Source organism: Camelina sativa, chromosome 10 (genome assembly GCF_000633955.1).
Source record: "Camelina sativa cultivar DH55 chromosome 10, Cs, whole genome shotgun sequence".
In the NCBI taxonomy this organism is placed as follows: Eukaryota; Viridiplantae; Streptophyta; class Magnoliopsida; order Brassicales; family Brassicaceae; genus Camelina; species Camelina sativa.
In genome coordinates this window covers 16,108,998-16,130,442 of record NC_025694.1, presented here as the reverse complement: position 1 = coordinate 16,130,442, position 21,445 = coordinate 16,108,998, and the positions used below count along the sequence as shown (strand labels likewise).

Genomic DNA, 21,445 nt, shown 5'->3' with positions numbered 1-21,445 from the left:
TGGACTTATGTAAAATACAAATCAACAACCAATAAACAAATATAAAGCAGCCATTGGAATATTAAGGGTTGGTTTGTTTCTAAGCTAAATGCTCGTTTGAGATTGTGCATTTTCGTTAAAATATAACCTTAGTATTTATAGAGTTTAATGGTGATGATAATAGTAGTTGTGATATCAAATCGCAAAAGAGATTGGTGAGCAAGGAAAATATCTTTGCTAATCATACAATTACGAATTAATAGGACAGAATAATACATGAAGATAAGGAATATGCCATTGTATTTAACTCAAATTATGTTAATTTTTTCCACGGTATGTAAATTAGTCACAGAAAATTTAGAGTTTAATTCGAATTTATTGTGAGAATTGTTAGCATTTATTATCAATTAATTTGTTATTAAGATTTATCCCATAAAAGGTAGTTAATGGGGACATATTACATTTTCGAGTTTTATATCTTAATTAAATCTTGCCTAATATGAATGTATCTTTAATTTGTTGCTATAATTTAAGGAGGTAAATAAGTTAGCAAGTCCAATAGAATATTTGTGTGATAAAGAGAATGAGATTTGCAAAAAAGAAAATCACATATATTTTACAATCAGTTTTAATTTTTAAAAAAACCCAACCCCAATAAAAAAAAAAAAAAAAATGGCACAAATTTGTACTTTAGAAATGTTAAAATAGATTGTGAAACACATGTGTAATTATTCCATTACAAACACATGGCGTTACACTTGTCCATGTAGTATTACATAATCCTTTAAGTGTAACATTTGTCATTACCAAAACTAATGAATAGGTAACTCATGTTTTGTTTACTTCACTATAAATAGGAAGAAGTGTTAGTGAATAATAGTGGTGTACGTTAGGAAAGTAAAAAGAACACAAATAATAAACTCCATTATTCACATTCATCTCTTATCTTTTATTCTACTTTGTTTCTCTTGTCTCATGCACTATTATATAGTAGTTTCATAATAAATAGTAATTTATGTAGATGAAATGCTTTTTCCGTGACATAATGTTCTGTAACAAAAACAAAGATTAAGATTAACACAAAGATGTCAACTTTCTCCATTCAAGAAAAAGCAAACTTTACACATATTTTATATGTTGTAATACGTATACTAGTATAAAATATCAACATATATCTTATTTACTAAAATTTTATTGGGAAAAAATCAAAAAGAATTCTTTTAAATAGTTTTCTCAAGTAAAATATTAATTTGAATTATCAGACACAACATTTAAGCGGTTTGATTATCAACTAACAAATCTTTCTAAATAGTAAAACAAATTACCTTGAAGATAACAAGGACGTAGGGAAGAATTATATTGTGGCATACTATCACTTTCTTATAAAATCATACAAGGTTAAATTAACCTACATTATAATAATAGAATTCATCTTACTGTTTGAGTGTTTTCTTTTAATAGTGTGGGCTGATCTCACGCGCTTTCATCATCTTCCTTCTTGTGCCACGTGAACTATTGTACGGTATTGACGGGAGAAGGCGAGTCTAGGGTTAATACGACGGCTGCGAAGGATGCTACCATGGCAGACGCTGGTGAGAGAGATCGGCCTCCGGGAGATCCGCCTGATCAGCCTATGTCATGGGTGAACAAAGTGAAGGGTACTACTGGTGGGGGGACATTGACGCCGGATGCGGTGATGGACGATGCATTTGTTAAGGAACGAGTGTCGTTAACCTTTAACGATCGGGGAAGAAGTGTTGGCGGCTATGAATGGTTTATGGAGGCAGTGTCTGATTGTTAAGGTGCTAGGTCGGAATATTTCTGTCTCAGTTTTGAGTCGGAGGTTGAAGGAACTGTGGAAACCGGTGGGGGAGATGACAGTTATGGATCTTCCTCGTCAGTTCTTTGTGGTTCGATTTGCAGCGGAGCCGGAGTATATGGCGGCCTTAACTGGTGGTCCATGGAAGGTTTTTGATAGTTATCTTCTGGTGCAGAGGTGGTGTTTAGAGTTTGATCCGCTACGTGATGAGATTGTCACGACGCCGGTGTGGGTGAGATTGGCTAACCTTCCGAATAATTTCTACCACAAATCGATTCTGATGAGTATCGCCGAGGGTCTTGGGATACCGATTAGAATAAACTTAACGACGTTAAACTTTGAGAGGGCTAGGTTTGCTTGGGTTTGTGTGGAAGTCAATCTGCGGAAACCGCTTAAGGGTACAGTGATGATTAATGGAGAACGTTACTTCGTCTCCTATGAGGGTTTAACGAACATATGTTCGAATTGTGGATTTTATGGCCATTTAGTTCATTCTTGTCCAAGGTTACATCATGAGAAAAGGGCGATTACTAATCCTAATGTGAGACCAGTGGAGAGGAATCTACCTCCAGTACCTCAGGTCGAGGAGGATTTTACTTTGGTAACATCCAAGAATACGAGACCGCTGTCACAAAAGAATCTGATGGTGTTTGCAGCTGGTGGGTCGGGTCAACGTAGTCGGGGCTCCGGGAATATTCTGCTAGCTAACAGTTTTGGAAGGTTAGAGCAAGATTTGACATCCCGTGATTCACAAGAAGAAACGCCTAATAAGGAAAATCGGGATCCGCAATATGATGCTCCTATCAGGATGCGTAGTGCACACGATAAGGACGCGGTAGTTATAAGGAAATAGTAGTTAATAAAGAAACAGCTTTATCTCGAAGGGGTTCGAAGGAGGGGCTCCGTGAGCAAAAGAATATGGGCCAAAAGGTCCAGGAGAATTGTGTATCTAGGCCCAAAACAGTCAAAGTTCCTAGGCCCATACGGGGGCTTGTTTTTGGTCCAGTTAGAGGGGATTTGGTAATGTCCTCGTCGGGTAAGAGACTCAGAGTAGAATCAGATGGCTGGGGTTGGTCGGAAAACTCTTCCACGATTACTAACGGGAGTCCAGTGGCTGACGGGGAAGTGTTGTCATTAGCGACGGATGGCGGTGGAGAAGTGTCGCCTGATTCTCGTGTGTTACCGATGGCACCGCGTCTGGAGATCTAGAGGGAGCTACCGGAGCAGAATGGGGAGATGGTATGTCTGGCGGAGGGAGGCCAATAATGGTGTTCCTCGGTGGTTCCGATACTCTTTCGCAGTCTTATAATGAATTTAATTCTATGGAATTTTTGGGGGCAAACAAACCCAATTTTCGGAGGTCAATCCGATAAATGTTGAAGAAATGGAAGAAAATTATTCTTGCAGTCTTTGAGACACACGCTGGAGGGGATCGCGCGATGCAGATTTGTCGAGGTCTGGGTTCGAATCTTCGTTCCGTGTTGACGCTGCTGGTCAAAGCGGCGGGTTGTGGTCATTGTGGAGAGATGGGATTGGTGAGAAAGAAGTTGTGGAATCATCTGATCAGTTCATATATCCATGTTTGATTAAGGATGGTGAGGTTTTAAACCTTATTGTGGTATACGCGGCTCCTACGGTTACTAGACGGAGTGGTTTGTGGAATAGGCTAAGTGAGGTGATCCGCGATGTGGTTGGTCCTTTGGTTGTGGGAGGGGACTTTAACATGATTGTTCGGCTTGACGAACGATCTGGAGGTAGCGGAGGCTTATCTTTGGACTCAATATCGTTTGGGGATTGGATAAATGAGTCATCTCTGATTGATATGGGCTTCCGGGGTAAGCAATTTACTTGGAGAAGAGGGCGTTCTGTTAGTACAACGATTGCGAAGCGTCTTGATATGGTTCTATGCTGCCCCCAGGCTCGACTTAAATGGCAAGATGCCAATGTGACCCATCTTCCGTTTATGTCCTCTGATCATGCTCTCCTATATGTGCAACTGTCCCCCGAGATAGTTATGGATCCTCGCCGTAGACCTTTCAGGTTTGAGGCGGCATGGATGAAGCATGATGGTTTTAAAGATCTTTTGTTGACATCCTGGAGGAGGGACCTGAGTACACCGGAGGCTTTGAAGCAACTTCAGTCAACTTTGTGTAAGTGGAACAGAGAGGTGTTCGGTGAAGTTCAGAAACGCAAAAAGTCTTTAATCCAGGAGTTGGATCATGTTAAAACCTTACTTGAGTTAGTCCCAACAGATGAGTAATTGGTCAGGGAAGAGGTCTTATTGAGAGACATTGACGTGGTGTTGGAACTGGAGGAGATGCTCTGGTTCCAAAAGTCCAGGGAGAAATGGATTACCTGTAGCGACCGAAATACTTTTTTTTTTTCATACATCTACGGTTGTTCGGAGGTGGAGAAACCGTATTGACATGTTAAAGAATGATGAAGGTAGCTGGATTATTAATGCTCCGGAGTTGGAAAGATTGGCAGTTGCCTATTATCATCGTTTATACTCCTTGCAAGATGTGGATGCGGTGGTGGAGAAGCTACCAAATGTGGGCTTTGCGTCACTCTCGGTTGCAGATAATACTGCTTTAAAAAAACCTTTTGTTGCCTCCGAGACTGAGCAAGCACTTCGTGGTATGGGGAGCTTCAAGGCTCCTGGACCGGATGGTTACCAACCTGTGTTCTATAAGCATAATTGGGATGTAGTTTGGGAGTCTGTGGTGAAGTTTTCCCTGGAATTCTTTGCTACAGTGTATTTACCGCCGGAGACTAATGATGCTAAAGTGTCTAAGCCGGAGAATATCACACAGTTCCGACCAATCAGTTTGTGTAACGTGTTGTTCAAGATAATTACCAAATGTATGGTAGAGCGTCTGAAACGGGTTATGACTAAGCTGGTTGGACCTGCGCAGGACAATTTTATACCCGAGAGAGTGAGTATTGATAACATTGTTGTTGTTCAGGAAGTTGTGCATTCGATGAAGAGAAAAAAGGGTCGTAAAGGGTGGATGATTCTAAAGCTGGATCTCGAAAAAGCCTATGATAGGATCATATGAGATTTTTTGGAGGATACATTGAGGGTGGTAGGACTGTTTGAGGATTGGGTTAGCAGGATCATGAAGTGTGTCTCGGGTCCCTCGATGAATTTGCTGTGGAATGGTGAGAGAACGGAAGCTTTCAAGCCTCTTGAGAATCTTGCTTAAATAGCTTTCTTGAGACAGCCACAGAGTACCAGCACTGCGATCTCTGATGATATCAATACCCAGGATCAGAGGGCTTAGACAAGGTGATCCTTTGTCTCCCTTTTTGTTTGTTCTATGCATGGAGAGGTTGTGCCATTTGATTGATAGAGCAGTGGCAGATAAAGAATGGAAGCCAATTAGTATCTCTCGTGGGGGGCTCAACTTTCACATATTTGCTTTGCTGATGACTTGATCTTATTTGTGGAGGCCTCGGTTGCTGAAATTAGGGTCCTCCGGAGAGTATTGGAACGATTTTGTGTGTTCTCTAGACAAAAGGTCAGCTAAGAGAAATCTAAGATATTTGTTTTCTAAGAACGTGTCTCGTAACTTGGGAAAGCGTATTAGTGATGAGAGTGGAATTAAATCTACAACGGACCTTGGTAAGTATTTGGGGATGCCGGTGTTACAGAAGCGAATGAATAAGGAAACGTTCCGAGAAATTCTGGAACGAATGTCATCACGGTTGTCGGGTTGGAAAAGTCACACTCTTAGTCTGGCTGGTCGCTTGACACTTACGAGGGTGGTGTTGTCCTCTATTCCTGTCCATTCCATGAGCACAATCATGCTTCCTCAAGCTACTTTAGCTTGCATAGACAAAGTGTCTCTAACATTCTTATGGGGCAGTACAACAGGATCCAGAAAACAAAATTTGATATCTTGGGATAGGGTGTGTTTGCCCAAATAGAAGGTGTTCTTGGTATTCGAGCTGCAAAAGATATGAATAAGGCACTAGTTGCCAAAGTTGATTGGAGACTGCTTCGAGACAAAGAGAGTTTGTGAGCTCGTTTGCTCAGAAGTAAGTAGAGAGTTTGTGAGCTCGTTTGCTCAGAAGTAAGTACAAAGTTGACAAAGCCGAGGGCTATAATTGGCTCACCGTGAAATATCATTGGTCTTCAACATGGTGGAGTATTGGAGTTGGCTTTCGAGATGTGATTTTAAAAGGTCAGAGTTGGGTCCTTGGTGATGGGAGCCTCATTAAATTTTGGTGTGATAGGTGGCTATCAAATTCACCTTTGGTGGAATCGGTAATGGGGGATCTGCCTCCTGAAGCTTTGTAGTGGAGTGTCAGTGATTTGTGGAGGGACAATTTAGGATGGGACTTTAATAGGATATCTTCCTATCTTCCCCTGGAGAAATGATTGGAGTTGAAAACCTTTGTTGTGCATATTATTACAGGGGCGACTGACAGGATTTCATGGCGAGAGTCGTTGGACGAGTAGTTCTCAATCAGTTCCGCGTATCTACTGGTTACTAGAGATGGGTCTCCAAAGTGGAATATGGCAACGTTCTATAAAATTTATGGCGTGTGAAAGTGCCAAAAAGAATTAAAGTATTTTTTTGGTTGGTTAGTCACCAAGCAATCATGACAAATGTGGAGCGTGCAATAAGACATTTGTGTGATTCTGCAGTTTGCCAAGTTTGTAAAGGTGATTTTGAGACTATTCTACATGAGTTACGTGACTGTCCAGCGATGGCTTGTATTTGGGAGCGGTTGGTGCCAGCACACAAGTATCATAGGTTCTTTGGAGCTTCTCTGCTGGAATGGATTTTTGGAAATTTGTCAGATGATTCTGCAGGTTCAGATGGTGTAACATGGTCCACGTTGTTCACTGTCTCAGTTTGATGGGGTTGGAAATGGAGATGTGGGAATGTGTTTGGTGTGAATGGGAAATGTCGGGATCGACTTTGTTTTCTTAAAGACTTAGTTGTAGAAGTTACAATGGCGAATGCTGCGAAGGAGGTGTCAATAACTAGGACACCGCGGGTAGATAGAAGGATTAGTTGGAAGATACCGGATGTGGGTTGGATGAAGATGAACATGGATGGTGCTTCTCATGGCAATCCAAGGTTGGCTACTGCATGAGGGGTGTTGCAAGATTCTGATGGCCGATGGTGTGGGGGTTTGGCCTTGACTATTGGGCGTTGTTCGGCCCTGCTTGCAGAGCTTTGGGGTGTGTATTACAGTTTGTGTACTGCTTGGGACAAAGGTGTGAGTCATCTTGAGCTTGAGGTGGATTCAGAGCTGGTGGTGGGTTTCTTGAACATAGGGATTGGTGATTCTCATCCTCTGTCTCCCTGGTACGTATGTGCCATGGCTTCTTTGCTAAGGACTGGTCAGTCCGCGTTTCACACGTTTACCGTGAAGCAAATCGTCTCGCTGACAGTTTGGTTAACCATGGTTTTCTCCTTCCTTTAAGCCTTCATTTTTTGATGTTGTTCCTATTGAGTTAGCTTCAATTTTACGAGAGGATGATATGGGTCGTACATTTCTTCGACAAACTTTTATGTAGTTTCTTTTTAGTTTGGATAAATTTGGGGAGACTTTGTCTCCCTGTCCCTTACCAAAAAAAAAAAAATAGAATTCATCTTCTCCTAAATCCCTAAAAAATAGTACACTTAAATTTTAAAATTGCTTTTAATCAAAAATAAAATAAAATAAAGACTTATGATAGAGTAAAAGAATAGAAAATTGAGAAAATATTTTACTAATATCTATATTAACATTGTAATTTTTTGTAGGGTTTATATTAATATTTTTTGAAATACATTTTATAAGCAAAAATAAAAACTCATTAAAGTTAATTACATATCAAATTATCATCTAAGCTATTTTTAGATCGGGTCAAAATTTATGTGTAAAATAAGTAAATAACCCATAATTCTTGATTTGGATCTTCCTATATCTCCTCCAAAAGAAATTTGATTATGGATACCTTTATCTTTGTCTGGTATGATTTCTCTGCAAACAAAGAGATATAATCAATTCTCGTCGTGATTTGTTACCAAATAAAGATAAAGATTTAGTGCTAATATTAATAACAATATCTTAAACAAATATTTGATATCTATATAGGGTTGTCAAAAAACGTCACACACACATAATTATATATTTTAAATTAAATGCTAACAATATCATATTTCTTTAAATCACTAACATATTTCATGAATACATTCAAAAATCTTCTTAATAATTCAGAAATTCTGAGATTTAGATGATATATTAAACTTTCTCCCCAATATTTTGTTTTACTATAACTCTCACAAAATTCTCTAACTTAAAACAAAAACATTATAAATACTCTTCGTTCATCTCATCGTACTTCAAATTTAAACCAAAACTTTAAAAATTATTAAATTTTACCTCTCAAAATTATATCCTAAATATAAAATAAAAAATCTAAACTCATGAGAAAATTTGTGAAATGTACTTTTAGGCTATTTTTAAAAAATGAATCCATCACTTGATTAATTAATTTAAAAGAGACAATTAAAAAAGTGAAATGGTAAGAAAATATTCATCTAATCATCTTTTTGGATTTGGTTGACTATGTAAAAAAATCAATCAAGATGTCTCTTCACAGTTCACAATATGCAACAGTTTGACGTGTTTGCTTCCTCTCCCTCCATCTTCAAGTTGAGCATATCTCATAAGCCAAAAAAAAACGGTTAGAGATCCTCCACTTCGCACCCCACGGTAACAACATACACTCTCAATCCAAATAGATATCATAAACCCACACGTCAACGAAAAACTCATTTGACTTCATCCTCTAACCAATTACATCACGCCACGTCATCACCACGACCAAAATGTTTCTGTACAGAAACGTATCTGTTCTGTTCGCCTTTTTGGTTTCTTCAATTGGATCCCCAAAAAAAAAAAAAAACCCTAACTTTGACATGGAAGGAGAGATTCAAGACTGGGAGGTAATACCGAGCTTGAGATCTACCACTGAGGATGATAATTCGAAGTCCTTGGAGGAGATTGGAGTCTCCACTCAAGGTATGATTAGGTTTGATTACTTCTCTCTTGAGAACAAGAGTGGTGTGTCTCGTTGTGTGGAAGGGGAAGATGAAGAAGGGTCTGTTCAATCGGGTAGTCCTGGCTGGATTGAACCATCCTACGATGCTCCTTATGGTCCGAAGCATTTTAGTGAGTTATGGTCTGACTCGAGTAGTGATCGGCTCGAGGATCAGCGGTTAGTTGATGATGAGATGGGTTTAGAGAGAAGCGAAGTGGGTATTGTTGAATATAGTCAAAGTATAGTTCAAGACATGGATTTGATGAGCTCTGGTGTGGGAAAGGATGAATCTTTACTGTCAGGTGATCTAGTTAGTGGAAATGATCCGGTGGAAGGAGAAGGGAACTCTGTTTCTATTGATGATCCATCTGTTAAATTTGGTGGTGGTGGTGGAGGAGGAGAAGAGAAGGGGTTTGTGTGGTGGAAAATTCCAATAGAAGTGTTGAAGTATTGTGTTTTTAAAGTTAATCCTATCTGGTCTTTCTCCATGGCCGCAGCATTTGTGGGTTTTGTTATGTTAGGGCGTAGGTTGTACAATATGAAGAAGAAGAGCCGTACCCTGCAGCTTAAGGTTCTGTTGGATGATAAGGTAACTAGTTCAGTCCACTTGATTGTTCAGTGTTCTTTTGAGTATGACAATTCTTGATCCCCTGTGGTCATTGTTCGATCTTTTGGAGTGAGATGAGATTTCATAGTTCAACTTTAACTGTTTAGTTCCATGTTTGGTAGTGTCATTGTTGATTTGAAGTAGAAATTTAGAAGATCAGAATCTCTGTTTTGTGTGGTTGTTGGTTAAGTTAAACTGTTTGTCCTGGGACTAGTTTTGTGTTGGTTATTGCGAGTTTTCTCTTTGCTAAGTTGTTTAGATGCAGCTAGCGACCCATGTTTGGTTCTTTGAAATAGCACCAGTTCAGTTCTTCATGTATGCTCGAGGTATGGAGAAGCAAAACTGTAGTTGGTGAGAGATAGGCGTTAGTGATTTCCATCTCGTTGTGCTTCTTCTATGTGGTTTTATCTGCTTTAATGATTGAACATCATATATATTTGCATTTTAGTTTGACATGTTCTTTTGTTATGGGCAAATGATAGGTTGATAGGTTGATAGGTCTTTAGACTAGTTCTGACTTTGACTTTGGTTATCTGCTTTCTGATTCATCTTTGTAACATTTTCTTGTTTGGTATTAAATATTATCCAGAAGGACAAAAGTAGTATTGGAACCTGACACTTTAGTTTAACCGGTCTGAGTCCTACTTACGGTTGCAAATAACTTGGCGGATCATATATATAATTTCCTACTAAAATTCATTTTTTTGCTTGACTTCTAGTCATCTTTCAAAAGTTTGTGAGTATTTCAGAACACATTTACACCATCTGATTCTTGTTTTATCTGTCTTTTGAATGAATTACTTCTTCAGAAGGTGGCGAATCATGCTGCTCGGTGGAACGAAGCAATCTCAGTAGTGAAACGTGTGCCAATAATCCGGCCAGCACTCCCGTCTTCGGTGGGTATGAACCAGTGGTCCATGATGAGTTTAAGGTGAAAGATAAGTGAATCGAGGGCATAATATAAGTGAGATGCATGATTAATGTGGTTGGGTGCATGTATCATATGATTGTATTAAAATACGAGTCGACAGTCTCAAAATGTTACCAAAACATACAGAGTATGCGTGTAAGTTTGCACTATGTGTGTGTGTATATATTGTTGCTTGCTTGGTGAAATACATATCATAATGCAGGTTTGGAAGGTTGCGGTCAGAATCCGACCTTGATTAGCCATGTGGGTTGATCTTAGTTGGCAGTGTTGTAACGAGATTGGACAAAGACAAAAGCCAATATCGGAAATTTGATGATTCATTGAGAAAGTACGACACTTAAGTTATGAAAAGGATTGAGACAATAAACCCAAATTAACAGGGAAGTTCACGTGAAGAGGGCAATGAACCTATAGATATAGGAGTCTATCCTTCTTCACTTTATTATAGCTATCGAAAGTCTACGGTGTCAATTGTGATTACTGATTAGACGTACGTCTCTTCTTCTTGTTTCTTTGTCTTCTATCACTCTATTATTCGTTGACCATTTTACCTCCAGAGATAATGTATACTCATTTATATCATACTTAATCACAAATACTGTAAGGATCCAAAGCTAAACCCTACTCATGAATTCTAACGGATAACAAAAGGAAAGAAAGCAAACAAAATTCTAGCATCAATATATACCTAGCCATTGTCTTACAGAACTTATTCACCTACTCATCCACTAAAAAACTTGTATCCGTAGATCAAATATTGAGAGAAACTAAACCAGAAATGGAGTAATTAAACCAGAAATTAAAAGAAAACCTAACCCTAGAAACTAAGTGTAGAGGGTAATAAATATTGGAAAGAACAAAAAAATGAAGTAAATAGGTGTGGGTCCATGTTTATGATGGCATGTGACAAACAATCAAAGCCCACACCATTAATTGGAGATTGAAGAAGAAACAATGCTTTTGTAACACCACTTCAATTCCTTTTTTCTCTTGTTTCCTATTCAGTACTGTGTCCTGAGGACTGCCCATAACTTGTTTTGTCTTTTTATCTCAGTTTCCACATGAAAAAAAGAATCAACTCAGGACAAAGAAGAATGATTACCATGAAATCTAAGTGTTAGTATTAGTTTTTGCTATAAGACATTCGCAATTTTTACTGTAGGATAAGTGAAGACGCTTTTGGCCACTATTATATAAATAACCTGTCTGCAATGCCGCAATGTGGAGCTTTCTTCACCAACTAAATAATCATTTCGCTTCATTGAATGAAAAAATGAGTCCTCTCTGCAGATAAATTTACATACAAAAGACATTAGAAAACAACAAAAATTCCACAGAGATAGAGAGAGGAAGAGCCTTGAAATATTTTAGATTTCAGAATACATGGGTGGTGCTACAAGCAAGCAGGAGAGACACAGTTCTAGGAGACGGATCAAGGTGAAATCGAATGAACAGATATGGAGACCAACAAGAAAAGAGCTTGATGAGAAAGAGAGAGTGATTGTGGCTCTGAAGACGGCAGAGAAAGAGTGGAGGAAAGAGAGGAAGAGACTGAGAGAGGAAGTGAAGAGGCTGAGGCAGAAGATGGAAGAGAAAGAAGAAGCAAAAGCGAAACAACACGAGTGGGAATGGGTCGTGGAACAGATGTGTGTAGAGAGAGCCGTGAGGGAAGAGGCTGTGGAGAGGTGGAAACAGCTCTATTTCGCTATCAAGAATGAGCTTGATGATCTCATCCAGACAACATATGGTAAAACTTTTCACAACANTGTCCTGAGGACTGCCCATAACTTGTTTTGTCTTTTTATCTCAGTTTCCACATGAAAAAAAGAATCAACTCAGGACAAAGAAGAATAATTACCATGAAGTCTAAGTGTTATTAGTTTTTGTTATAAGACATTCGAAATTTTTACTGTAGTGTGTTAGGATAAGACGATAAGTGAAGACGCTTTTGGCCACTATTATATAAATAACGTCTGCAATGCCGCAATGTGGAGCTTTCTTCACCAACTAAAATAATCATTTCGCTTCATTGAATGAAAAAATGAGTCCTCTCTGCAGATAAAATAGACATACAAAAGACATTAGAAAACAACAAAAATTCCACAGAGATAGAGAGAGGAAGAGCTTTGAAATATTTAGATTTTAGAATACATGGGTGGTGCTACAAGCAAGCAGGAGAGACACAGTTCTAGGAGACGCATCAAGGTGAAATCGAATGAACAGATATGGAGACCAACAAGAAAAGAGCTTGATGAGAAAGAGAGAGTGATTGTGGCTCTGAAGACGGCAGAGAAAGAGTGGAGGAAAGAGAGGAAGAGACTGAGAGAGGAAGTGAAGAGGCTGAGGCTGAAGATGGAAGAGAAAGAAGAAGCAAAAGCGAAACAACGCGAGTGGGAATGGGTCGTGGAACAGATGTGTGTAGAGAGAGCCGTGAGGGAAGAGGCTGTGGATAGGTGGAAACAGCTCTATTTCGCTATCAAGAATGAGCTTGATGATCTCATCCAGACAACATATGGTAAAACTTTTTACAACTAATCTCATCTTTTGACTTTGGTTTTGGTTTTTGAGAAAAGTAAATGAGTTTTTGTTTCTTTTCGTAGGAGAGGCGCTGAGACAGAAACCTCAAGAAGAAGTTGCAAAGACAGTTCAAGAACTCAGGAAGGAAGTTAAAGTCAGGGGAGAAACCATTGAGACACTCAAGGGGAGAATAGCTTTGATGGAGAAACAACGAATTGGGAAGGAAAGAGAGGTTGACTTACTGAGACAGAGTCTGCGTATCCTCGGTGGTAGCAGCGGGAAGAACAAGAAGGCACCGTCATCTGCTACCAGAAACCTGCCTGTATTCAAAACAAAATTCATTGGGTGTAAATAACAGCTTTGACATATCAAATTACTTTCCCATAGGGATTGCTGTCTAAGTAGACTCAAGAAGCTTCAAGATATAGTAAGCCATTACTTTTTTGTGTCTCATGACACTTTAGGAAGTTGTATATACTTCACCTCATCCATAAAATTAAATGATTGATGAATTGGTTTTTCCCAATCTCAGTTCTAGGTTACTCTAGATGATGTATAAACTTAGTACATGCAACTAAGAATTGAATAAAACTTGTAAAGTTCCAAAACAATCGAGAAAGCTTAAGGATTGAGATAACTTACTTCTCCAGCAACTGCTGTTTAGAAAAGCTCACAAATGCAGATCGTGCTGAAACTAAGCCAGTCGAGAGCCGAGGTAGCCCTATAAGCCACAAATAACATTCCCTGCATTGTTTCCCTGAGCATGCACTGAAAAGTATCATATTCAAATTCCAGATGCTACTATAATTTAGTTCAAGGAGCAGTTCTGGACCCTGAGAAAAGAGTAAAAATCAAAGGATATTTTTGACATCTTAACACTTTCAAATATTTTGATAACTACCAAGCTTTCTTGTCCCCTTTCGTCTATGTTTAACTTTACAGGACTGAACCACAGGTCACTACAATATAATTACATTTTGGTACACAATATTCCTTTCCTTCGTGGTCCAGTGAGAATATAATAATGCGACCCAGTTGATTCTTGTCTGGTGTAAATGGTATACAGTGTGAATCCTATAGAGCTGGAGTGAGCCATTACATGCTCTCATGGTCTAGCCCTCTCTCACTGATTGAGTAGTAGCATTTTCAACAACGTCCAGATCTTCAACTTTCTTGTAATATAATTTCACACTCTGAAAAGATTGCCAACAAAAATTGATTCCAATAAGCTAATTTCAGTGTTACTACCCTGTGAGAGATTAATATTCCATAATTTTAAGTCGGTATGTATTTTCTGAGTACTTACTTATCACTTCTCACCAATTGCTTAAATGGGCACTAATAACATACCTCTAACAGTGTGATGTAATAGAAATCTTCCATGTGCTGCATAAGGGCACTCCCATCACGAAGTGCGTTGAATATTTTGATTTCAGTTTGAAGTATCTTCTCAACAAGTTCCTTCTCACCTTTCATCTGAAAGATAACATCCATATAACCTCATGTAAGGATGTCACTTATTTTCTTGTTAAGTAATATTACTCACTAGAATTCTAGCAAGCCTATCTACGTTTTCTGAATAATACCCATAGGTAGAAAATTCTAACTTCTAAAAGAGATTTATAGAATGAAACAGACCATACAACTGGTAAAAAAATTTGAGTTCGACTATGAATAAATGTCTGTGCCGCACATGTATATGAAGCCATCAAATAGAATAGCTATTATATGAACCTATAACTAAGGTCCTAGGAAGTAGATAGCTTTTTTTAATCCTTGGTATAAATTAAAGTATTAGCTATGGAAAATAACCTAATAACAAACATATGCAGAATATATGTGAAATACAAGCAGGAAAATTAAAACTTAAATGATGATCAAAAGAAATAGGTGAAGAAACCAGAGAAAGTTAGGTGCTTGAGGACTTACAAATCTACTAACAAGAATATCAGGTGTCGCTTCTCCAATAACCTCAGCATGATACCCATCTTTTTGGAACTCAGTATTCTCCTGCAACATTATATCACCCAGTCTAATCAACTAACACCGAAAAAGCATAACGCATAACTGAAAGAGCTCGTAATGCAGAGTAACACATAAAAAGCTGTCACATCCATTCCTAGAAACACTATTACATAATAATATTGTTTTTTCAGGTTACACAAGATAATAAGCCAGACAGAATCAAATAAATGACAGTTGCTAAATCGAAGCCCATAAGCTGAAAAATGTTTCCAGCGACAACAGGCAAGGAAACACGACGAGGAGCATAGATCATTTCAATCACCTCCACGACAAATTGAAAGTAATGCTCGGCATAGATTAAAAATGTTCGATCAAAGGGTAAGCATACCACGTCTCCAGCAGTGAGAAAAATAGGATGAGCAACATGACAATAGCCCATTAAGCGAGGGACTGTGGGAATTATGTCTCTATGGTTTACAACTCTCCAGCTGTCTTTTACTTTCTGTGAAAGTGCAGAATGGAAAACATATTTATCAAGAAGATATTATGAAGCTGTGCCATCTCAAGTTAGAAGAAGCATAACCTGGTTATAAATTTCAGCAAATTTTTTGTTGCCTACTCTTGGAGATCCAAAATTGTACATGGTAATAGTGATTGCTCCACGTCTAGCATGCATACACAAATAAAGTTGATAAATGCCCATCAACCTGATGTCTTTCATGGTGATACGTAGGAGTACAGGAGTTCCCGAACCACTTACTTAGCTAACTGGCTTGACGCAAGTTCAAGAGCCAAGAGTGTAGCTAATGCACCACCCAAGCTATGTCCAGTCACATAAACATGCCATTTATCTTCATGCTCAGCAACATCGTCTCTGCCAAAGGGGAGAGAGCATATGCATTAGAAATTATGTCCAAATTTTAGCAGACCTTGTTAACGTAAAAGCGAAACACAATATTTATTGTCCTGAGAAAATTAATTAAACTTTATCAAGAACCAATATTCCAAGAAGACAGACTGTGGCATTTTCAACAATGACAAATATTTTTTTTTCACAGCAAAAAGAGGATGCAACCATTGGAATAACAGGTAAGTAAGAAAAAACTCTCCAAAAACAGGAAAGTAAAGTGAAACATAAGAAGCACCTACATGTAGCCAATTGCCATTTTGAGCAGCGATATTATCCTTATCTGTACTGAATCGTATGCACTCAGAAATCCACTATGAACCTAAAAAATCCAAAGCAGCATTAGAAAATAACTCAATAAACTATACTTGATCAATGCCATGAGTTTAAAACATACTTGTACTTCTTGCTTGAAGTCTCCACCAATTCTTTCAGGGTTCAAACTGCAACATATTCAAAAGATGTCCAGGAGAGATGAATTATAAGTTTATAACTAAGCAAAACTTCAAAAATGTAGACTTTAAGTAGTTTCTGAATCAATGTAGAGAAGCTGAATAAATAGGCAATACTAACCCAGCAGGAGCTAGCATCAGATCAGTCTGCAAATCTTTCCACTTTGTCTGACAACATGAAATATTGACTGTAAGAACTGAAAGAGAAAACTCAGATATTAAGAAGATAAAGATAAAAGCCTACCTGTTCAGTTCCTCTAAAAGCGATAACTACTCTTTTCCTCCTTGCATCACGCCAAATTGCCACCTGCAGCTTGCAAATTAGTATGTCTATTAACATGAACTTGTATTTTCAGGAAAGGATACACTTCATCCTTGAAATCACTTGTTTCCAAACAACTAGAATCAGTACGTCGAAGACAAAAGAGTTTTCACCTGCGTGTCAGTGATGTCGTTTTCTAGAAAACATAGCTTTTCAAACTCAGATTTGATAAAGCTTGGATGCCCCATGGCAGTTGCAAGCATTGCCCATGCCTCCATGGCACTTTCTGCGCTAGAAAAAAGTGTTTTCATTTCCTCAGCGTTCTTTTCATCCGCTCCGACAACATTCACTAGACCAGAGAGTTTTTCAGTCTTGGAGGAACCAGAGACATCGTCTGTTACACTAGTAGCACCATCTTTTTCAATGACCTTCTCTTTACCAAGATTGTCCTTACTTAATTGAGGCACTACTGCTTTTAAAACCATTAATGCACCAAAGACATTATCGGCCTGCTTAAGCAATTCTTGTGTCGCATTCTTCATGTCTGCAAGAGAAGCCTTGGACGCGTTACTAGCAAGCTGACCATCTTCCTTTTCATCATCACCTTCTCGAATATTAGCAGTGGCAAGCCCTGATTCGATGTAACCTGCTTCTGCAGTTTTCTGTGATTGAAGACCAAATTTATCCAGTATTTCCATTCCGTTCCACTTCAATTTCTCAGGTGAAGGAAGACCAATTTTCTGGACGATATTTTGACCAACTATGTCAGGGATGTTGTCCCAGAAATTACCTTCTGACTGAAAGCTGCCATTTTCACTGTCACCGTCCAGTTCATTCTTATGGCCATCACCATTACTATCTTTGTCTTTGCTAAGCTTTCCTGAATTACTCAGATCAGTACTACGGTGTTGATCAGATGAAACCTCTGAACTAGCCCCATCAGAAAGCATATCTACCGAGGGATAATGATCATTAGAGTTTTCTTCACCTTTAGAGTCCTCCGTAGTACTGTTTGGAAATTCAATATTCTTAGGTGGGGCATCACTGAGTGACTTTAATTGTCCAAAAGCATACTCTACAAACTGACGTGCTGGCACAGCTTCAGAGTCAACAAGATTCTTCAAAACTGATTCGACTGCTTCAGAGTCAACAAAGTTTTTCAGAACTGACTTAATTTCGTTTCTTTGAAGGATCTCTGAAACAAACGGGAACCGCCACCACTTCTTTTCTTCTTCAATTTCCTCAAATCCCTTGTACTTAATCTGAAATTTAAAATCGGTTAAGAAAAGACCAAACCATCAGAGAGACTAATTTTTTGGGTTTAGCATATACAAGCATGTGAATTAATGGAGCATCAGGCTGCATGATAACTTGAGCTTATTTGGATGATGTAAAAGGAGTATATTGTACTTTTGGAACTTAAGTTGACTCTTCTGTCAGCAAGATAATAATAGAGGATAAACTTATCAGCTACACAAATAAGCAAACATTCTCGGAGAAAAAAAGCTTTGACAGCATAAACTGACCTCCAGTTGAACTTTCCCACCACCACCAATTCCATCTAGTTCTACTAGGACCTCGTGCAAGTTCCCTTGGAAGCAAAAAACCAAATAAGAAATAAGAAATTAAAAACAAAATCCGTAAGTTAGGCATTCAGTAGACTCATCAGATGTATCACAACTTGCGTTAACTAATCCACATTTCCACAGTTGATTGCTCTAGTCAGAACATATTTCCAGATTCTCATTGCCTAGGAAACAAGAAGCATTTATAGGAAAACCTTCTTTTGTGTTAGTGTATAAGTTTTCAGTTTGATCAAGTCTAAAGTACTACATCGTGTCATAATCCAACAGGGTCACGAAGAACTTGCTGATTTAGAAAACTCCAACAACAACACAGACTTTTTTTCCTATGTTTAACTCAAACTGATAAATTGAGTAAATGTCAAAATTTAATGGGTGAACTAATTCTCACCATCACAAATGTCTTCCAGGTTGATTTCAGAATTCCCCATCCGTTTATGCGGGGTAACAAGGTTTGCATCCCAAGCTGCAATCTGAAGCTCATTAAAAAATATTTAGGAAGTCAAGCAATGTTCTATATAATATAAGGTATTTGTACAGTTACTTTCAGAGTTGACCAGAACACAATACGTTAAACACTATTTTACCTGTATCTTTTTTGCAGGAGGCAGCTTAATATTGAAAACAAAGTCTTGGTTCCATTTTGGCTCTTTAGTCCTGCCAATAAAGTACACTGTTAATCACCAAATCAATTTATACCAGTAACTGAGGATCTGATATTTAAAAGCCAATAAAACATATAATTTCAAAGGCTCCCAACTTTTAGACAAAAAAATCTAAGCTAAGCTGAGGGCTATGACACTGGTACAAGTTTAAAAGTAAAATTTAAGTTTTGAAGGAATCATGAGATGATGAGTTTAAGAAGCAAGCTAAATTTGTATAACCTATCTAACTAGAAACTCGGACTGAATAAGACTGCATCTGAACACTTCCACTATGATCATTGATAAGGCCAGATTGTGTAATGTATCTAGTTAAGTAAGTTCATAAATCTAGCTAAAAAAAGTGCGATCCTCCCAACAAAAATTCAGTAAAGCGAAAAGAGGCTTGCCCCCATTTGGTTTTGCTTTTAGCAACCTGACCATCCAAGTCCATAACCACATAAGGATCACTCGTTCCCTGAAAGCAAAAAACCAATAAGAACAACTTTGGTAAAGATAACAAGTACATTAAAACATGGTAGTAAGATCATTGCTTCAAAAAAAGTAAAAACACACACCCATGGATCCAAGGCAGGAAAATCAAATCCTCTTTTAAGTTTTATAAACAATTGTCCATCATACACCTCCCTTACAAATGACCTGTGAAACAAGTATAATTCCAGCTCTTACAATATCTAAAAAACTCTTAAAAGAAACAAAATCTCATAACCAAAAGAGAGCTTCACATACTCAGAAAGGTAAAGAGTATTACAACCAGCCGCATTAACCTCTCGTTTCCCTATTTTTTCCTAAGAGAATCAAACCAAAAAAAAACAAAAAAAATCATAATCAGATTAAATCATCCTCAGAGTAGGATGAGCAAAGTTTCGCCGGGAATTGAAGTTTTACCGGAGGTGAAGCGTAGGCTTCGAAGGCAAAACCAGCGAGGATAACGGCGAGATTGATATCGAACGAAGGCCGTTCCTCTTTCTCAGCTAAACTCACTTCCTTCTTCGTCTCCGATTGAGCGAAGCAACGGAACGAATTGACTTTATCTCTAACTCTGAAACTTTCACGGAAACTGAATTTTCCGGGTAAGTGGCAGGTGCGGGGAGTGAAGGTAGGAGGAGAGTAGCGAAGACGGTGTTTAGGAAGGAGGAAGTGAACGGAACAGTGTAATTGGAGAGAAGTCATCATCGCTACGAAAGAAGTTGCTTGAGGATTTGCTTTCTTTCTGGAGATTTCTTTGGAGCGGATTTGTCTTGTTGTACGATATTGATTCCCATTAACGGTTTCTTTTTACAATTGATTAGATTAGTGAAATTTAATAATTAAGAATGTAATTGAGAAAAAATAAATATAATAATAAGGCGATGCCGATAATAACCAATAGTGGTTCGAAAAATAAATACTGATTTCAAATTGTAAAGTTAGGACATTTGCGTGATTGCTTCAGTTCCAAAGAGCTCGAATCCTCATGGTCGTTGCCAAGAGCAAACCCTATATGATGCCAACCCTCAAACCTCGGCAAAAAAAGAGAGATCAGACAACTTCTCCGACGATAATTGATCACCACCTCCAAAATAAAGACATTACTAACTAAAGAAAATTTACAAAATGTAACATTGACTACTAGTCTACTACAAAAGTTTCATATATAAAGATCCCGGGGTTGGGCCTACTCTGTTTGGTATATATAGCACACACATTAAAGAAATCAAAACGGTTATCTATAAGCATACGCAGATACTATCCATGCATAGAACATCCAGATACACGAATTCTAAAAGAATCAAATTTTAAGTTTAATGTAAATGCATTCCCATGCATGTGTAAACTATGGACCTTGAGTGACTTTTATTGCATATAGCGGCATAATCCTCAGCTAAGACTTCGTTTAGGAGCAAACGAGCACACACGATTGCATTTTTCTGTTTCTCTAATGCAAATCTTTAGAAAGAAAATTAAAAATAAAAATAAAAATAAAAAAAAAATCTTAAGGGTAGTTAGTTATAAATCTCATCAATCTAAGGCTGTGATGTTTTCGATTTCTACAATACACCTTCAACATACAAAATAACTTAGAATATAACATACTCAATTAAAAGTCCAAATGCTCAACGTTAGTTTCGTCAATAGAAATGTTCGATTTCCGTTTAAAATAGTGACATTTCCTCTTTTCTTTTTTTAGTAAAACGACGTCACTATTTTTAACAAAAATGATCACAATTCCGTTAATGAGACTAACCTTTGTACATTCAAACTTTTTTTTTTTGGGTGTTTTTCTTTATTATTTTGTATGGTGAAAGTCTGTTGTAAGAGTCGAAAAATATTAGAAATTTAAGTTTGGAGTCGTAACAACTTTCAGAAAGTTTTATTTGATTTTTTTCTTTTTGTAAGTGCTCCTGAAATTAGAAAAAACATAATTGAACGCAACGTTGATATAGGTTTCCATAATCCATTCAAGAAATGGAACAATAGAAGTAAATTATATCAATGCTGCACTCAATGATGTTCATTCAAACCAAGGGAAAAGAAAACTATCAATCTTGCTCTTTTCTATCACCACCGAGAAAAAACACAAAACATCATTTATAAGAAAGACACTGTCGTGTATTTGGATTGAAAGCAGTACAATGCCTTCCTTTGTACTACTGTGTACGATTAATGAATCGTACTACGTCGTATACTTTGAGGTTCCAGATTCTTTTTGAGTATTTTTAAATTCTATAGT

The 21,445-nt window shown here is 37.9% G+C and overlaps 4 protein-coding genes and 1 long non-coding RNA gene across 7 annotated transcripts; 3 read left to right on the top strand and 2 right to left on the bottom strand.

Moving 5' to 3' along the window:
- Positions 8,672 to 10,590, top strand: LOC104719105. Of its 2 annotated transcripts, none has more exons than XM_010436951.2 (2): positions 8,672 to 9,435; positions 10,266 to 10,571. In XM_010436951.2, exons 1-2 carry the CDS (start codon positions 8,725 to 8,727, stop codon positions 10,386 to 10,388), a joined length of 834 nt encoding a protein of 277 aa, XP_010435253.1. In that variant the 5' UTR covers positions 8,672 to 8,724; the 3' UTR covers positions 10,389 to 10,571. The 2 variants fall into 2 exon arrangements, with proteins under 2 accessions (XP_010435253.1, XP_010435252.1); XM_010436950.2 differs by having other exon boundaries at positions 8,673 to 9,435; positions 10,263 to 10,590.
- On the top strand, positions 10,705 to 12,205 carry LOC104720431 (golgin subfamily A member 6-like protein 1). Its single transcript, XM_010438335.2, has one exon. It carries the CDS (start codon positions 11,768 to 11,770, stop codon positions 12,203 to 12,205), a length of 438 nt encoding a protein of 145 aa, XP_010436637.1. The 5' UTR covers positions 10,705 to 11,767.
- LOC109127042 lies at positions 12,220 to 13,232 on the bottom strand. Its single transcript, XR_002033765.1, has 2 exons — positions 13,144 to 13,232; positions 12,220 to 12,436 (listed from the first exon to the last, which is right to left on the bottom strand). It is a non-coding gene; the product is annotated as an uncharacterized LOC109127042 (long non-coding RNA).
- LOC104719104 (golgin subfamily A member 6-like protein 22) lies at positions 12,429 to 13,427 on the top strand. The gene is made up of 2 exons (XM_010436949.2): positions 12,429 to 12,899; positions 12,985 to 13,427. The coding sequence occupies exons 1-2, from the start codon at positions 12,536 to 12,538 to the stop codon at positions 13,254 to 13,256; spliced, it is 636 nt and encodes a 211-aa protein (XP_010435251.1). The 5' UTR covers positions 12,429 to 12,535; the 3' UTR covers positions 13,257 to 13,427.
- On the bottom strand, positions 13,744 to 19,997 carry LOC104719103. Of its 2 annotated transcripts, XM_010436947.2 has the most exons (18): positions 19,621 to 19,997; positions 19,462 to 19,520; positions 19,290 to 19,371; positions 19,122 to 19,189; positions 18,658 to 18,727; positions 18,462 to 18,543; positions 18,014 to 18,078; positions 16,661 to 17,749; positions 16,470 to 16,532; positions 16,347 to 16,393; positions 16,171 to 16,216; positions 16,016 to 16,095; positions 15,627 to 15,740; positions 15,450 to 15,531; positions 15,255 to 15,368; positions 14,831 to 14,911; positions 14,252 to 14,377; positions 13,744 to 14,094 (listed from the first exon to the last, which is right to left on the bottom strand). In XM_010436947.2, the coding sequence occupies exons 1-18, from the start codon at positions 19,906 to 19,908 to the stop codon at positions 14,014 to 14,016; spliced, it is 2,637 nt and encodes an 878-aa protein (XP_010435249.1). In that variant the 5' UTR covers positions 19,909 to 19,997; the 3' UTR covers positions 13,744 to 14,013. The 2 variants fall into 2 exon arrangements, with proteins under 2 accessions (XP_010435249.1, XP_010435250.1); XM_010436948.2 differs by lacking the exons at positions 19,290 to 19,371; positions 19,621 to 19,997 and having other exon boundaries at positions 19,462 to 19,521.

Coding starts and splice junctions, on each gene's coding strand:
- LOC104719103 (XM_010436947.2), bottom strand. CDS start 19,908: ATGATGACTTCTCTCCAATTACACTGTTCCGTTCACTTCCTCCTTCCT. Junction 18,544..18,657: donor CTCCTGCAAAAAAGATACAG/GTAAAATAGTGT, acceptor AATGAGCTTCAG/ATTGCAGCTTGGGATGCAAA. Junction 15,369..15,449: donor TTGCTGAAATTTATAACCAG/GTTATGCTTCTT, acceptor GCACTTTCACAG/AAAGTAAAAGACAGCTGGAG.
- LOC104719104 (XM_010436949.2), top strand. CDS start 12,536: ATGGGTGGTGCTACAAGCAAGCAGGAGAGACACAGTTCTAGGAGACGC. Junction 12,900..12,984: donor TCTCATCCAGACAACATATG/GTAAAACTTTTT, acceptor TTCTTTTCGTAG/GAGAGGCGCTGAGACAGAAA.
- LOC104719105 (XM_010436950.2), top strand. CDS start 8,725: ATGGAAGGAGAGATTCAAGACTGGGAGGTAATACCGAGCTTGAGATCT. Junction 9,436..10,262: donor AGGTTCTGTTGGATGATAAG/GTAACTAGTTCA, acceptor TTACTTCTTCAG/AAGGTGGCGAATCATGCTGC.